The following is an 18,925-nucleotide window of genomic DNA, read 5'->3' as shown; positions in this document are numbered from 1 at the left end:
TAGCCAAATTTACACTTCAGGTTTCCTAAGAAGGTGTAAATCCCAGTAGAAATGTGCCTCTGATAAACCCCATGTCTAAAAACTAGAGATTGTATTGTAAAATCCATGGGTTTTAATTTGATAGTAAGTGTTATAAAATAGTGACATTCTAATTTTTCTTTTAAGGGATGGTTTCTGTAGACTTTTTTTTTTTTAAGGATTTCATAACTCTTTTTTTCTCCCTAATGGTAAAACTTTTCAAGCTGCCATCATTTAAAAAATAGCCATAATCATTTTATTAAGTATGAGTGTCATCATTTTTCAAAGTAATGTTTTCCAAATGTCCTATGAAACAGGCTTATGATTCCTGCAGAGAAAAGATATTCTGGAGGGGTTCTACAAATCTTAGCAACTGCAAACCATTGCCCTAGTGTGTGATATTGCCATTAACTGACCTAACTGAACTGTAAACTGAGTTATAATGTATTTTCCTTCTTGGGTTTATTAGTGCTTGCAATCCATTTGTTTCGATTCCTGAAAACATATACACTACCAGTTTCTTTAGCTCTGGGTTCGTGGAGATGTAGGACAATAATCTTCAAATATATAGGCTCAGTCACTTATGGGCAGTGTTGTTGATTACATTTAATTTTTTTTAACTGTGAATTCAGTCAGTACCTGGTCCAAGTAAAGTAGTGGCTACAGTTTTAGCAGTATAGTTTTAGAAGAACATTCACAGCCAAATTCTGGTTTGAACAATTAGCTCAGAATTTGGTTGAAAGTATGTAGAAGATAGTTTCTTTTTGTGAATATACAGAATTGTCAGAAAAGGAAGCATTTGTTTTTGTAGTACTAGTCATTAAAAATGAAGGAGGTGGAAACAAGTTTAAGTTTCCTTGTTCTTTCCAGACTGTATCTATTAATTCATACATCTGAAATTTTCTCTACAGTTTACTTATTGTAGAGGAAACACACTCAGTGGGTGTATTTCCATAATTTGAGGATATATAGAGTATATGGAAATTTCCTTGAAGTTGGAGAAAGTAGTGCTTTGTAATTTTTTTGTGGTTATATTGACAGTTGTGCTTTGTGCAGTATCTTAGATCATATTACCATAATATTTTGAGTCAAAACATCTCATCATTGTAAAGTACAAATACACATGCCTCTAAAAACCTCACAGAATGTCATGAAATAATACCCTGGGACTTTTCTTAAGAGACACCAGTTGTAATTTGCATCTAGGGTTCCAGGAGAAGTGAATTTAACATCTGTTGGTTATGAGCAAAAAATGAGCTATGTAAAACTTGATGGATAATAGATTATATTGAAGAGAATGACAAATATGCTCCACATGCTCTGAAAAAGTATTTAATTGACCTCATATATCAATATGCTTGCCATTGTTGGTGATTTCTCACTATCCTAGTGAATAAGTAATACTGAAAAGTGTACTCCCAGCTTGGATGTGGAGTAAGACATACAATTCCGATTGACTTTAGCAAAATATATTGCTAATTCCAGGGATCCTGCTTTGGGATCATGTCTCCAAACTAACTGCTTCTGCTTTTGCTATTTTTAAACAGCTCCCTAACTCCTTCATAAAGAAATGAAGGAATTAATGTGTGCATTCATCAAGTAGAGTTAGAATATTTTGTGTTCAGTTTTTCTACAGCACTATGGCACAACATAGGCTTCTATATATTACCTTTCATCTTAACCAGTCAAAAACAGAGTTCTAGAACAAAAGGAGAGAAAACTAGGATTTTAGTATTGCTTTTCTAGATTTATAAGTAGAGAGCCTAATTTGCTTTGGTTTCAATTTCATTTTCTGTAAAAATATTGAAAATGATTTTGAAAAGATTTATACAAATTCTAATAGGAAACTTCATTGTCATATATTCAGTTACCTATTTCAGTATGCATGTATGAGTATTAAAATCATTTGACAATTGAATGACTATGTCTAAATGTCTAAAATGTCACTCAAAGTGATATGTAAAGTTAAATGGCTTGAGAAAAGTATAATTCATATAAAGGTAATATTCCACATATTAATGTGTAAAATGGACATGGACTTCAATAGAACTTCAGAAGAGCAAATCTTGCTTTCATGTTCATAATTTGAATCTTCATCAAGTAAAAAAAGCTGAAGATTTAAAATGTTTTTGAGTAGAGAAATTTTTAGATATGGTAATATAGAGTCTTAAAGATATGATAGAAACTTCATATTCTTTGCTCACGTTTGCTGATAGTCTTGGATTAGGGCTAGAGCTCTGAAGGTCTTAAAGACTTAGTTCAGTAATTGAATGTAAGTAACTGTAATGTTTTATATAGTATCCAAATGTGATGATTTAAAAAATATGTACTACTATTAAAGACAGATCTCATTTCTATGCTTCTTTTAAAATTTTATTTTTGCCTTGTACCTTTTAAAAATAGTAATGAAATATGAATCATGATAATAATTTACAGTTATTTCAGCTTTGTTAAACAAAATAGGCAGGCAACAAACAAACCAAGGTATGTTGCTGCTCAAACTATTAGTAGTACAATTTTTTTTTTGCCGAATTATTTGTCAAGTCTATGAATCTACATATCTCTCTTTTATTTCAGGCATTCCACGAGTTATCCAATGTAAATTTAGACTTCCCCTAAAGTTAATTTGCCTACCAGGTCAGCCTTCAAAAACTGCAAGCCACAAAATTACTATTGATACCAACAAATCTCCAGTCAGTCTTCTTAGTCTCTTCCCAGGTAAGACTTTTGAAATAACATGCCTGCAGCATCAAAAATGCTAAGAATTTAGAAAGGAATCCTTCATCAGCAGATAATGATGGGGTAATTATCAGATAATTGTTAAGTAAGAGTATAAAAATGCCTCAAGGATTTTTCCCTCCTTTGCCTGTTCAAAGGTGAATAGCTTATATCAACAAGGTAATAAGGTATTCCTTTTAAGTTGGATTAAAATTATCATAATAATTATTTTGCTACGGTATTCAGAAATAAAAACATCAAGTGTTTCTCTTTAGACTATGAATTTTTTTGGCTTGGAATGTAAATATTTATTATTCATCTTTATGGTAGGTTTTTGGATATATCTGTCTTCTAAGTGTATAAATATTTATTATTTATCTTCATTGTAGGCTTTTGTATATGTACCTTTTAAAGTATATTCTTATGTCTCTGAAAAGTAATCTCGTAAGTAGATGCTGTTTGTACTGTTTTATTCTGCTGTCTACAGCAGCTAGAGGGTGTGCATCCTGTGCTTCTGGTTGTTTAGAAGGGTTTCATACTTAATGCTTCCATATCACAGTGAACATTTGGGGTAATTTGTGATGGTATGACTTGGAGAGAAGTGTCGTTTTTCTTTCTGAGTGGCTTAGAAACTAAAGAAGCTTTTATTGGATAAAACATCCTTAGTAACCAAGGTTTTTAGTGTGTCATGTCATTAACTTTCTTGATGGTGGGGTAGAACTGAAGAATAAAATCTTGGAGTTAAATCAACCCTTTTAAATCATTAAAAATCAGCACTGTTGGCTATGAGATACATCTTCACCTTTGCATTAGTGGATAAGATTTAGGATACAAACAATACTTCTCACAAGGTTTAGAAATTTATGGTAAGTCAACTTTTGTGTTATTAACTACTTAAGATGCTTAAAATTTATTTTTTATTAATTTGCAGTATTTCAAAAATTTTATTTATATATAACTCTGAAAAATCTCCAAAATTAAATGTTTTACTATAATTATTCTATTCTTAAGTGTGAATTGAGTTTGGAGATATATATGTATATATTGTTAGCAACATATTTTTTACCTTTTGGGTTCTTTCTCCCATCTCTTCTTTTACCTCCTTATTTTTTAGTCAGTTTTCTTGTAACAAACTTGGATTATGAAAAAAACAGACTCACTACCTTTTGTAACGTCTTGCATAAACTTATTAGTTTCTTGGGTCTCCTATACTACCTTAGGAACATAGTTGGAAATTATATGTTGAACACCAAATTTATTGGTGGCTTTGAAAAACGTTTAAGCACCTGACTTCTGAGGAAGGGTTGATCTTTACTGTAGATAAATGGAACCCAATTAGAATTGAATAAAAACACGTGCCTTTGAGCAGAAAGGTAATGTCCATAAGATACGAATTGGATAGTGTGTGCTAAAGAAAGCTTAGATGACTTATCCATTTTCCTCCTGATTTTGGGCTCAATTGTTTTGATGTCATTATGCTCATCAGCATATATTTGCTTCTTACTCACTTTAGGAATGGGACACAATGACAAATTTTTAAGAATTTCTTCTGGGATCCAATATATATGATATAGAGTGGTTTAAAAAAATTCCTGGATTTGTATTCATGTTAAACATGCTGGATGGAATCATGTGCTTGTTTAAAATAAGTATCACTTCACCCTTATAAAAATAAGACTTAGATAAAGTTGCCATTGCAAATCTTCTGTGTCTGCTTTTTTTAACTGAAAGAAGCAAAATTAATGAGCTTTATAGAGAAGAAATAAAACAACTTTTACTCTACATGTCTTCCCATTTGTTTATTCCGGTTCTCTTTCTGTGAACAAATATAGGTATATTTAAAATAGCTTTAATTTTTCTTATTACAAAAGAAATGTGAAATTTAGAAAATGTGGATAACCAAAAGGAAAAAAGTGAATGTTACTAGTAATTCTGCTATCCAGCAATACCTTTTTCTGTTTCATTACATTTTTCTAATCTTTTTTTTCCTGTCTCCTAGAATTAATACCATTTATTATTATTATTATACTTTAAGTTTTAGGGTACATGTGCACAATGTGCAGGTTTATTACATATGTATCCATGTGCCATGTTGGTGTGCTGCACCCATTAACTCGTCTAATCTTTAAATAAATATTTTTTCTAAGCATTTATCCCCAAAAAGAATTTCACTTGTCATACTGTTTTGAGACATCTTTTTACATCATTAGATATTTTTGATATATGATTTTAATGAATACATAGTATTCTCTCATAAATCCATACCATAAAATCATTTGACCAGCATTATACTTTTAGATATTTGTTTTTAGTTTATTAATATTGTAAATATACCTGTGATGAACATTGTTGTAACAATACTTCTTCAAATTTATTATAGTTTATTTGATGAATATTTAAAAGTGGAATTGCTGGGTCAGACAGAGAATCAGAATGTTTTTATAACTTCTGAAATATAGTGTGAAATTGACTTCCTGAAGGAATACCAGTTAACCCTAACAACGTTTGAATAAAGGCATCTAGTACCCCAAACCTTGCCAATAGAGAATATTATAAGAAAAACCTTTTAATATGCTTAATAGTTATATAGAAAACATCTATTTACATATATAAATAGCTATCTGAGGTGCTTCTGTCACCCCAGAAAAGTGAATTAAGCAATAAATACCTTTTTTTTCGAGACAGGGTCTCATTCTGTCACTGAGGTTGGAGTGCGGTGGCACAATCATGGCTTACTGCAGCCTCTACTTCCTGGGCTCAAGCAATCCTCCCACCTTAGCCTCCAGAGTAGCTGAGACTACAGGCATGTACCACCATGCCTAGCTAATTAAAAAAATATTATTTTGTAGAGATAGGGTCCCACTATGTTGCCCAGGCTGGTTTTGAACTCCTAAGCTCAAGTGGTCTTCCCATCTTGGGCTCCTAAAATGTTGGGATTACAGGTGTGAGCTACAGGTGTGGTCAAGACATTTCTTTATCTCATGTAAAGAGAAATCCAGACGTGGGCAGTGGAAGCTGTGGTAGTAGTTTATGACGGTTATGAAATACCTGGCATTTTTTCTTTCTTTGTAATCTGCCATCTTTAGTGTGTTGACTTGTTCCACGGTAATAAGATATTTGCTTCACCTTCAGGCATCATATCTTACTACAAGGTAGGAGGTAGGGGGAAGAAATGGCTATATAGTAATGATGATAACTTTTATCAGAAAAGGATTTTTTCAAAAGATTCCCTAGGAAATTTCTGCTTAGGTTTCAATAGCCATAATTTTTGTCACATGGCTTCCTTTAGCAGGACAAGAGGCTGAGAACTAAATGGGCTAGAGAAAAGGGGGTTGGGAACATGTATTAAATTACCTGACCATCAATGTATGTCACAATACCAGTAGTTTTATACAAAAATTTTACTTAAATGTAATAACAGATAAAATGTCATTTGATAATAGTTTTTTATGTTGCTCAAGTATGTTTCTACATTTGCTTGTCAATACATTTATATTTTAACGGTTACATAATATTCCATTGTTTGGAGGTGTCATGTACATGCAGGTTTCTCTATTTCTCTTAGGAGAAATTCTTTGGAGACAAATGCTTGAGTTAATGGGTATGCATATTTGAAAACTTTATTCAAATACCAGCTGCCTTTTTGAAAAATTGTGTCACATTATGCTCCCAGCATCAAGGTTCCTGCCCATGATAGCAGCTGGATTCATTAAATCGTTTTAAATTTTTGACATTATTAGGTAAAAAATGACATTTCAATTTTAACTGGAATTTCTAATATGTTTAATTTTTCTTAACTACTTGTATTTCTTCTTTTAATTCCTTCTTTTAAGGTTTATATTTTTAGGGAGTAAAATTTCTTAATTGCCTTCTTCATAGTTTCAGGTTTTCATGTTATGCCTGCAATGATCTCTATTCTAAGATTATAAAATACTTACTTATTTTTTCTGGTACATTTTTATACATTCTTTTATTCTCAAACACAGCTTCAGTACATATTTTTGTGCTTTTAAAAAAGCTTAAATTGAAGTATGACTTTTGTACCATAAATTACACATTTGAAGCATATAATTTTGAAAAGTTTGATTTCTGTATCTATGCAACCATCTCAACGGTTAAGATGCCGAACATATCCATCACTGCCAAAAGTTTCCTTTTGTCTATTAGTAATTCTTTATCCTGCATCCCAAGCAACCACTGATCTGCTTTCTGTTACTAGAGATTTTTTTGCATTTTCTAGAATTTTATAAAATGGAGCTATATAGTATGTGTTCTTTTTCATCTGTCTTCTTTTACTCCTTCATTTGATATGTGATTTGCAAATAATTTCTCCCAGTCTGTGGCTTGTATTTTGATTTTCTTATCAGAATCTTTGGAAAAGCAGAAGTTCTTAATCTTGATAAACCCCCCGTTCATCAATTTCTTAATGGATCATAAATTTACTGTTACATCTAAGAGATATTTCCTAATCCAAGGTTGCAAAGTTTCTCTCTCTCTTTTTTTTGGTAGAAGTTTTCTAGTTTTAAACTTTACATTTAATTCTCTTCCCCATTTTGTGCTGATATTTATGTGTGATGTGAGGGATGGATGAAATTCATGTTTTTGCATCTGGGTGTCTAATTGTTACAGCACTATTTTTCAGACTATCCTTTTCCACTGAATTGCCTTTTCAACTTTGTTGAAAATCATCTGACCACATTTATGTGGGTGTATTTCTGCTTCCTTAATTTTGTTCCATTGATATCTTTGCCTATTGCTATATACCAATAACATTGTGTTTTGATGACTGTACATTTATAATAAGTCTTGAAGTCAGGTAGTGTAATTTCTCCAACTTTATTCTTCTCAATGCTGTCTTGGATATTTTAGGTCCTTTGCATTTTCATATGAATCTTAGAATCACCTTGTAAATTAAACAAAACTGGCTGTTGGGATTTTGATTGTGATTGTGATTGTATTGATTCCATAGATCAATTTGGAGAGAACTGATATGTTAACAATATTGAACATGGTATAATTTTCTCTCTGTATTCTAGTTTCTTAAGATGAAAGTGCAGACCATCGTTCATTTATTTAGGGTCTATTTTGTTTCTCTCTGTGAGGGTTGGTAGTTTTTCATGTACAGGTTTTACAAATCTTTTGTCAGATATATCCCTATTTCATATATTTTTATGCCATTGTGTTTTATTTCAATTTCAGATTGTTCTTTGCTAATACATAGAAATACAATTTATTTTATTTTCTTTTGATATGGAGTCTCACTCTGTCGTCTAGGCTGGAGTGCAGTGGTATGATCTTGTCTCACTGCAACCTTTGCCTCCCGGGTTCAAGCAATTCTCCTGTCTCAGCCTCCCAAGTAGTTGGGACTACAGGCACACGCCACCATGCCTGGCTAATTTTTGTATTTTTAGTAGAGATGGAGTTTCACCATATTGGTCGGGGTGGTCTCGAACTCCTGACCTCAGGTGATCCACCTGTCTTGGCCTCCCAGAGTGCTGGCATTACAGGCGTGAGCCACCCCGCTTGGCTTACAATTGATTTTCTTATATCAATCTTGTATCATATCATGCAACATTGTTAAACCACTTGCAGGCTCTATTAGCATTTTTGTAGATTTAATCAGTCAGATTTTCTACATAGATGATCATGTTATGTGCAAATCAAAACAGTTTTACTTCTTCTATTCCAACTGGATTGTTTGTTTTTGCTTGCTTTTTGCCTTGGTTAGAACTTCTGGGACAATGTTGAATAGAAATGGTGAGAGCAGACATTGTCTTTCACCATTAAGCATGTTTTAGCTATAAGTATTTTTTAGATTTTTTTTTAACCAGGTTGAGGAAGTTCCCTTCTATTCCTAGGTTGCTGAGACTGTAATCAGGAGTGGATATTGGATTTTTTCAAGATTACTTCTACATCAGCTGAGACATTCTTATCGTTTTCTTCTTTATTTGGTTAAATATGGTGGATTACATTGATTAATTTTTAATGTTAGCCCAACCGTGCATTCTTGAGATAAATTATATATGGTCATGATATATTTTCACTATATTTTTAGATTTAATTTGCCAAACTGTATTTTAGAATTTTTGTATCTATGTTCATGAGAGAAATTGATCTGTAATTTAGTTTTTTTCTACAGTTATGTGAATAATTTTTACTCCATCCCCCTACATTTTATGTTTTGATGTCATGAGTTTCTTATATCTGGATATTTATACTTCCCTCCAGATTTGGAAGATTTTCTCGTATTGTTTTGCTTGATACTGTTCCCTAAATCGTGCAGCCTTTCTTCTTTCCTTTCAGTTTTTTCCTCCTCTCACTGTATTTTCTAATAATCTGACTTTGAGTTCACAGATTCTTTCTTCTGCTTAATCAGTTCTGTTTTTGATGTTCTTCATTGTATTTTCCCCCTTCACCCTCCCCTGCCCTCCCCTCCCCTCCCCTTCCCCCTCCGCCCTTTGCTTCCATTCTGTCCTCCTCCCCCTCCTCTCCCCTCCCCTCCCCTCTCAGGGTCTTGCTCTGTCATCCAGGCTGGAGTGCGGTGGCATGATCATGGCCCACTGCAGCCTTGACATCCTGGGCTCAAGCAATCCTCCGACCTCAGCCTCCCAAGTAGCTGGGACTACAGGTGCATGCCATCACACCTGGCTAATTTTCTTATTTTTTGTAGAGACAAGGTTTCACTTTGTTAACCAGGCTGATCTTGAACTCCTGAGCTCAAATAATGTGCCTGCCTCGGCCTTCCAAAGTGCTAATATTACTGTGCCCAGCTGTTTTTATTTCATTCATTGTATTTTTTCAGCTCCAAAACTTGTTATTCTGAGTTTTGTTTCTCTGTTTTTTTTTTTCCTGGTTTGTTGAGCTTCCTGAAAACAATTATTTTGAATTCTTTGTTAACCTGTAGATGACCATTTCTTTGGGGTCAGCTACTGGGAAATCATTGTGTTCTTTTGGTAGGGATATGTCTTCTTTGTTTTTCATGTTTCTTGATGCCGGCACATTTGGTGGATCAGTGTCCTCTTTCCAACTTTGTGTGCTGATTTTGGTGTGAAAGACCTTCTTCTATGGGAGGGTCAAGGGTGCTGGCAGTATGAGATGTAGAGGTTCTGGCCCTGGCAAGGGCATAACTGTAAACTGTGTGCAGCTCTCTTAGCTGTGGTTGGTGTTGGTTAAGATTGCAGATTGGTTGGTGTTGGTTAAGATTGCAGGTTGGTTGGTATTGGTTAAGATTGCAGGTATCCTCAGTTGCCAACTCTGTGAGTGTTCTCAGCAATAGTGAGGGCTATTGGGATCTTTAATGGCAGTGGATGCTAGGGTACTCCCAATCTCTTTTTCTTCCACCAGGGAAATCGTGGCCAAGGGGATCCCTCTTGGCACTCTTATCTGGCTTGTGGGCCAGTTTCCAGTGCCTGATGAGTGGCACCTATGGAGATGCCATGGAGCCAAGTCCTGAAGCATGGGTATGTGTAAAGGGACTTTGGTTCTGGGCTTTGGGTGGTAATGGCACCAGTGCCTGGGGCACAGGAACCCCCATTTCTGTGTTGGTGATGGTATGTGAGACATTAGTGTTTATGAAACAGCCAGGGAGCCTGAGATGGGAGCTTGGATATATGCAGTTACTTTGGCTCTGGGGTACAGAATGGGACCTTGTCCTCTATGGCAGGTGATGTAATGACTGAACCATAGGAATACACAGAGAGACCTTAGCTGTAGGACCTCGGGTGTGAGTTGGCTCACTCTGGTGGTAGCTCTGGTATCTGAGACATGGGTGGGCATAGTGCAGCCACAGAGCCAGTGCCTGAAGTATGCACATTCATGAAGTGACTGTGGCCTGGGGGTTAGGGGATGTGCAAGGTTTAGAGAGGTGGTGGTTTTGGTCCTGGGGTGGTACAACAGCAGCTACTTCTTGAGCAAGGGAATATAGAGCCATGCTTTCTTCTCTGGGGTTCCCTGGTGGAAATGGCTGTTGGTTACCTCAGTGGCAAAAGATGCTGGTGTCTTCTGTGGAGCAGGCTGCTGGGAACCATGGAAGTTCCCACTCCACGGCTGTCACCAATAGCCTGTTGCCTTTATTCTTTGTCACTAGCCATCTGTAGGCATCTTAGGTATGCTGATGTAACCAGCCATTTGTTCCGTTTTGCTGTAGCTTCTTAAATGGGCCCTTGAGCTCCCATGGGGCTATTATGGTTTTTGAATAGCTGTCTTTCTCTCTCTCTAATTTTTTTTACTGGGGATGAAGACTAGTGTCCCCTACTTTACCATCTTGGTGACATCCTTTACCCCTGTGATGATGTTTAATCTTTCTTTTTTCTTTTCTTTTTTTCTTTCTTTCTTTTTTTTTTTTTGAGATGTAGTCTCACTCTGTTGCCCAGGCTGGAGTGCAGTGGTACAATCTCGGCTCCCTGCAACCTCCACCTCCTGGGTTCAAGCAATTCTCCTGCCTCAGCCTCCTGGGTAGCTGGGACTACAGGCACGTGCCACCACACCCGGCTAATATTTTGTATTTTTAGTAGAGACGGGGTTTCACCGTGTTAGCCAGGATGGTCTCGATCTCCTTACCTGGTGATCTCCCCACCTTGGCCTCCCAAAGTGCTGGGATTACAGTCGTGAGCCACCATGCCTGGCCTAATATTTCTTTTCTCTGTCACTTTGTCTGTAAATTGGCAAGTTGGATCTACAGCTAGCAGAGTCAAGATTGATTATTTTGGCCAGAGTTCTTCATGGATGGTAGTATAGACTTTCAGCAGACAGAGGGCACATAATATTTGTTTGTCTTTTTTTGTGTGTGATGGTAACAGCCATTGATATTCAACGCTGAGATCCATTAGTTCACTACAGGCTGAAAAATAGATATTCTGTTTCTTTCACACTTTCTTCATTTTTTAGCTGGAATATTTCTACAGAGAGAACCTTTCCTTTAGTAGTTGTTATATGGTGCAGTTCGAGTAGGGTTTTCAGGATAAATGCTTGGTTCTTTCCCTTTATTACTAATTTTTAAAATATTTTAAATAAATAGAGCTTAAAATAAATAGTATTGATTCTCTAGGATCATCCAATAGTGACTATTTGTTTTTATTTTGTTTTTAAGTCTCTGTATGAACTCATGCCTTTAAACATATTTGATGTGTTTTACTCCATTGCAATTATTATTTTCTTAGATACCCTTATTTTATTTTATTTTATTATTATACTTTAGGTTTTAGGGTACATGTGCACAATATGCAGGTTTGTTACGTATGTATCCATGTGCCATGTTGGTTTGCTGCACCCGTTAACTCGTCATTTAGCATTAGGTATATCTCCTAATGCTGTCCCTCCCCCTCCTCCCACCCCACAACAGTCCCCGGAGTGTGATGTTCCCCTTCCCGTGTCCATGAGTTCTCATTGTTCAATTCCCAGCTATGAGTGAGAACATGCGGTGTTTGGTTTTTTGTACTTGCGATAGTTTACTGAGAATGATGTTTTCCAGTTTCATCCATGTCCCTACAAAGGACATGAACTCATCATTTTTTATGGCTACATAGTATTCCATGGTGTATATGTGCCACATTTTCTTAATCCAGTCTATCATTGTTAGACATTTGGGCTGGTTCCAAGTCTTTGCTATTGTGAATTGTGCCGCAATAAACATACGTGTGCATGTGTCTTTATAGCAGCATGATTTATAATCCTTTGGGTATATACCCAGTAATGGGATGGCTGGGTCAAATGGTATTTCTAGTTCTAGATCCCTGAGGAATCGCCACACTGACTTCCACAATGGTTGAACTAGTTTACAGTCCCACCAACAGTGTAAAAGTGTTCCTATTTCTCCACATCCTCTCCAGCACCTGTTGTTTCCTGACTTTTTAATGACGGCCATTCTAACTGGTGTGAGATGGTGATACCCTGATATTTTTATCTCTGGCCAGTAGTAGTCTCTTTAAGCTGGCTTTCAAGTCCTTTTCATAAAACCCTACTGGCTCAGTAATAGCTTCCTTGCTATCTGGCATGAAAAGATATGCTAAGTTCATCTTGCACGTGTTCTGTCTCATATCTGGAATCAACCATTAGAATAAATGAAATTAAATGACTCCAGAGTTTTAGTGTAAGGCAGAAATTTCATTAATTGGAAGCTACTATGGAAATCAAGGTGAATATATTATAGCTCACACATGGAGTTTATACATGACTAGTGACATAAAAATCACACATCATTCAACTAAGATTCCTATTTCAAATGTGTTAATTTTGCCTTCTGGTTACATAAGGTGATTTCTTTCTTTTCTTTGTAGGTTTTGCAAGTCAGTCAGATGATGATCAGGTGAATGTAATGGGTTTTCACTTCTTAGGAGGTGCTCGAGTTACTCTTCTTGCTTCCAAAACTTCTCGTAAGTAAAACCATGTTATTATTGCTTTTTAATTTTTTTTCTAAGGATACCACATCACAGAGGATACTCACATCAATGATTCCTGCAAAGGGTGATGTTCATTTAGATTTCAGTAACTAAAAGCCATGATATTAAGTAGATAGGATGTGAAAGTTAGATGAAGTTAGGATTGTGTTTTATTAGAGAACACTGATGTTGTCCAAGATTACCTTACCATGATCTAAATTTCACCAAAAATCAGATATGTAACTGATATATTCACTTTATCAGAGTGTATGTAATTTTTGTCTTGGAGCTAAGGAAAGTCTAAGAGGAATTTAAAGAAATGAAAAATATTTTTGAGGTAGGTATATGGTGAACTAGATTTGGGAACTCCTAGAACTTGGAATTTTTTTGTTTGCATATATTCTTGTTTATTCCTTTTGGACATTGGCAAAGATGACAGTGAAAGTGGATAGCTTTTGCTGAGTGTAATTTCAATAGGCAGAAAGGTGTAGTAACTATACAGTCAAGTTTGAATTTAAATATGCTTTATTGATTTGGTTGCTTTATGTATGTGAGAATAATAGTTGAAACTAGTCAATGTAAAACTAGCTCTTGACATATGTAGTATATTGAAGCTACTGAACTTACTGAGTTATACACACCTTCATGGAAATAAAGTAAGATACTAAGAAAGGAAGTGTTTAACAAATTTGTATTGAGAGAAAAAAGTACACACATACACACACACACACACACACACACACACACACACACCCATACCCCCTTGAAATAGTCTGGCTCAGGACATTCCAATTAAAAAAAAAAAGCTCTAGTTTTTCTGGTGAGCTTTCACTTTCTACCCATGCACTTGCAGTTGTAGTTGGTTATTGCTTTTCTAATAATAAGAGTACAATAAGGCCATCTGTTTTTGAAAAAGAAAAGTATTAGCAGGAGGAACAGACATCCCATTTAGAAACTGTAACAATGTTTTTATGGCTAAAATCATAATAGTTTCTGGAATATGTCAATTGTTGACTGGTAAAATAGACTCAGATACTATTGAAGACTTAATAATAGGTCACAGAAATAACAACTCTGAGAAGAAGGAGAAGATTCTTTATTTTCATGATTTTTCTGATTGGTCATGATTGCAGTATTCTTTACATTGGCATCATTTTTTAAAAAACAAATCATTTTATTTTGATAGGAAGACAACATGAGATCTATCCACTTAACAAAATTTCAAATGTATATTTCAATATTGCTAACTGTAAGTACATAGCACCATTTTGCTTTGATTAGCTTTATTCTCCAGTTAGATGGTAGAACCATTTTGGTGCATTTCTCTTAGTTTTAACAGTTATCCTTAGTTAAACTAAAAAAGTTGTGCCAACATTTCTTTGGGAAATTGTACACATTTGTTTGACTGCAGTTGATGGTGCTGTATAATGAATCTGCAATTGAGACCATTAAAAAAGGCAAAAATTTTTGCAAATGAAGATATTTATATCCTAATGTATTTTATTTATAACTTTTAATATAAAGTAACAAGTAGAACACTGATGTTGCCCATGATTACCTTACTGCTATCTAAATTTTACCAAAAATCAATTATATAGCTGATTTATTCTCTTTATCTGAATGTATGGCAATTCCCTGACTCAGCCATAGTGTAGGTAGACAAAATCAAATAATGGAATAGGACAGGACCTTTTAAACCAGGAGCCAAATGAACTGTGTAAATTGAAACCTGACTAGTAGTCATTACGATTCTATGATGGTTTTTGGCTACAGTGACACACAGAATCCTACCTAGGAGATGCCTATGGTGATGGAGAGAGATAGGTATAAGGAGAGTGTACTTTTCCGGGATTGAGGCAGATGTTGGTGCTCCTACTGCTTTATCAGAGTATTCATTCCTAAGAAAGGAATGAAGTAATTTGTATCCAATCTGTGTTTGACATTTTTCATTTTTTGAAAGGTACCTAGTATTAATTATAGTACAGCAATCTGCTTTACAGAAAAATCCTACAAATGGAAAGAACTTAGTATTTCTTCCATAGTAAACAGTCAAATGATTCGTAAGTCACATAGAATTGTCCTTGGCTCTTGGATAGTATTTTCTGTGGGTTCCGTGTATTCATCTCTTTTTAAAACCTGCTTGGTAATCAACCAAGGCTTCGTGTATGCTGTATGGCGATTTTAGTTCCTTTTTCTGATTCAGTATAGATCAGTCAAAGCAAACAAGAGAAAAGTAAGGTGTAGCTCATTGTCTCAGACACCAAACCAAATTCCCTGGGGAACTGAGTAGGATTATGTTTTTAGAAAGCAGAATAGTAGCTGGGTGTAGCAGCTTACCCCTTTAATTCCAACACTTTGGGAGGCCAAGGTGGGAGGATCACTTAAGCCTAGCAGTTCAAGACCAGCCTGGGCAACATAGTGAGACCTAGTGCCTACTTAAAAAAAAAAAGAAAAATTAGCCAGTTGTGGTGGCACATGAATGTAGTCCCAGCTACTCTGGAAGCTGAGGTGGGAGGATCACTTAAGCCCAGGAGGTTGAGGCTGCGGTGAGCTGAGACTGCACTACTGCACTCTAACCTGCGCAACAGAGTGAGACCCTGTCTCAAAAAAAAAAAAAAAAAAAAAAAAAAAAAAAGTAGTGTTCAAATTTGGGAAAAATAGCTACCAACATTTCCGAAAACTGTTATCACAGTCCTAAATTGAAAATAACAGGCAAGTTCTAATTTTGTGCGATCAAATGTTTTTATAATTAATATTGCAAAATATTTCTGCATGTTCGTCTATAATTTCGAGTGATTCAGTATAATGGGATTTCAGAAAAATATGCTATTATCTAAATATGTATATATTCTTATGCTGCTTTCCTAAGGTCCAGATCCACATAGTGACTTATTACCATATACAACAAACACTGCTAGCTTTCTCTCCCCAGTCTCTCCTGCCCCTTTCTGCTTCTATACTTTTCTTGGTCTTGCCTCTCTCTGGTTCTGTTTTTATCTTTTGTCTCTATTTGTACATTGTCTTGTTCTACTTGCTTCTTAAAGAATTTAGAAGAGTTTAAAAGTATCCAAAATATGAAAAGAGAAAATAAGTATTTCAAGAAAACAGAAAGAGAAAATCAGGGCAGGAAACTAATAAAGGTAGAAATAAGATTAATACTCAGAAATACATACTGTATGATCAAAAAGGTGCTAGTCACCTAAAATAATAAGAAATCATTTTATTTCCATTTTCAGAATGTTCAAAATATTAAATCTTTTGTTGAGGAGATGCACACCCTTTACTGATGCTGAGTCAAAGATGAAATTTCCCTTATGAATATTCAAAAAGACAATTCCTTCAATAATCTCTATAGTTTATATAATTATAAAGATTATGCTTATGTAATTATGAGAAACAGATTTCACAGAACTTTAGAAAATAATGATAAAACTCCATTTATTAAATATAATTCTCCCTGAGCCCAAATCAGTGCGGTCTAAGCTGCAGCCTGATCCAAGGATAAATTTTGAGTATCTAGTTTTGCAAGTTTTCATTATCTAGTGTTTTCAATAAGGATTGAGCAACTAATTTCAGTAACTCAGAACTGAGATGTAGGATGAAGGAGGTATGTATTTTGTTTTTAAATGAGCAATATTAGAACATGTTTGAACATTAATTTAAATGATTGAGTTCAGTGGGAGAGGTGGATGATCAGGAAAGAGAAGTGGATCATAAGTCCTTGAGGAAGAGAGGGGATGGGATGCAGAAGCTAGCGGGAGGGGTTGAGGAATAGGCCTTTGTAACTTCTCTGTAACAGGAGGGATCGTATGTACATCTAGGGAGACTTTGTAGATTTGTTAGTGGAGAGATAAAGGAGCTTTGATGATGTATAAATCTGAAAAAAATAGTGTGAAAATAAGAAAGCAAACTCATGAGGGAAACAGGCATTGTGGAAATTCCATCTAGAGTTTGAGATCCTACATTTTGAATTGAAACCAGCCATCCTTGTTAGGTGATTTTCCCTGGAAGTGATTTATCAGCATCTAAGCAACTAAAAACAGGGCTTAGATTTTAAAACAGAATTACAGATAAAATGTTTTTAATGAGACTGATTATCATAATGGACTACCAAATCTGAGATGGTAAGGAAATTGGTGAAGATTAGAGAAAACTGATACATGGTGAAAAATTAATGGGTTCACCTGATCAAAATTCTTGAAAGTTTGAGGAAGTAAAGTAGTAGGAGTTATAGAGCAAGTGAACTAGGTTAAAAAAAAAAAAAGGAAAAAAATGGTAGTGGTCAGAGAATGGATCAGATATTGAGAACAAGAGTTCAGAGAGATTACAGATTCTGATAATGGCAAGCTCATCATTGGGGGAGTGGATTGCTAAAGTGGAGAGAAGACCAATGGGGACAAAGATTTCAAGAAAATGAGGTATCACAGTTGTGGATATTGAAAAGGCCTATTTGTATTGAGGTACATTCCTGTGTACCTAATTATTGAGTTTTTTTAAATCATGAAAGGATGTTGAATTTGTCAAATGCTTTTTCTGCATCTATTGAAATGATCATATGGTTTTTGCCCTTCATTCTGTGAATATGATGTCTCATGCTTATTGATTTGCTTATGTTAAACCATCCTTGCATCCCTGGAATCAATCCCACTTGATCATGGCAAATGATCTTTTTAATGTGCTGTGTTGAATTTGGTTTGCTAGGATTTTGTTGAGGATTTTTGCATCTTTGTTCATCAGGGATACTGGTCTGTAGTTTTCTTCTTTTGTTATGTCCTTGTCTGATTTTGTTATCAGGATAATGTTGGCCTCATAGATTGAAATTTGAAAGTATCCCATTCTCTTTGATATTTTGGAATAGTTTGAATAGAATTGTTATTAGTTCTTCTTTAAATGTTTGATGGAATTCAGCAGTGAAGCCCTCAAGTCCTGGGCTTTTCTTTGGAAGGAGACTTTGTGTAACTGATTCAATCTTCTTACTCGTTATTAGTCTGTTCAGATTTTCCATTTCTTCCTAGTTCAATCTTGGTAGGTTTATGTATCCAGGAATTTATCATTTCTTGTAAGTTATCCAGTTCATTGGCATATAATTGTTCATAACAGTTTAATGATTCCTTATATTTCTGTAGTATCAGATATGATTTCTACTTTTTCTTTTATTTGAGTCTTCCTTCTTTTTTTAGTCTAAAGGTTTGATTTTGTTTATCTTTTCAAAAAACCAGCTCTTTGTTTTGTTGATCTTTTGTGTTGTTTTGATGCTTAGCACAATGAATGAGAAAGTACACACACACTCTCTCTTTCTCTCTCCCTCTCAGACAAATCATTGTGGAATTTTAGAGCACTGAGGACCGTATTCTTAAAGATTAGAAAGAAAAAAAAGTTACTCAAGGGATATGAATCAAGATGGCATTTAGCTTTTCATCAAAATAATTCGATGATAGAAGACAATGCAAAAGTTTTCTCCAAGATTGGAGGGAGTTTTCAACTTAGAATGCTGTGTCTTGCTAAGTTGATAGTCTGCAAAGAATGCTGAATAGACACATACTCTCAGTGTCACAAAGTGACACTGACAAATCGCAAATACAGGTCAAGCATCCCAAATCTGGTAATTCAAAATCCAAAGTGCTCAAAAAGTTTGGAAGTTTGGAGCATTTTGGATTTTGGATTTTTGGATTTGGAATGCCGAACTGCTTAAGTATATACTACAAATATCCCCAAATCTGAAAAAATCTGAAATCCAAAACACTTCTGGTCCTGAGCATTTTGGATAAAGTATGCCTAATGTGTAGCAAATTGGTATAGCCTCAGGTAGGTGT

The 18,925-nt window shown here is 35.0% G+C and overlaps 1 protein-coding gene across 3 annotated transcripts in view; it reads left to right on the top strand.

The window, feature by feature from the left end:
- Positions 1-18,925, top strand: part of BBS9 (Bardet-Biedl syndrome 9) — a 478,120-nt gene that overhangs the window by 230,961 nt on the left and 228,234 nt on the right. For all 3 annotated transcript variants that reach the window (XM_003279188.3, XM_003279191.3, XM_030796212.1), the window contains 2 exons: positions 2,596-2,736; positions 13,011-13,106. In XM_003279188.3, coding sequence (XP_003279236.1) covers positions 2,596-2,736; positions 13,011-13,106 — 237 coding nt within the window. The remainder of the gene's footprint in view (positions 1-2,595; positions 2,737-13,010; positions 13,107-18,925) is intronic.

The sequence above is a fragment of the Nomascus leucogenys genome, chromosome 17 (assembly GCF_006542625.1).
Source record: "Nomascus leucogenys isolate Asia chromosome 17, Asia_NLE_v1, whole genome shotgun sequence".
In the NCBI taxonomy this organism is placed as follows: Eukaryota; Metazoa; Chordata; class Mammalia; order Primates; family Hylobatidae; genus Nomascus; species Nomascus leucogenys.
This window is presented reverse-complemented; position numbering and strand designations above follow the sequence as displayed.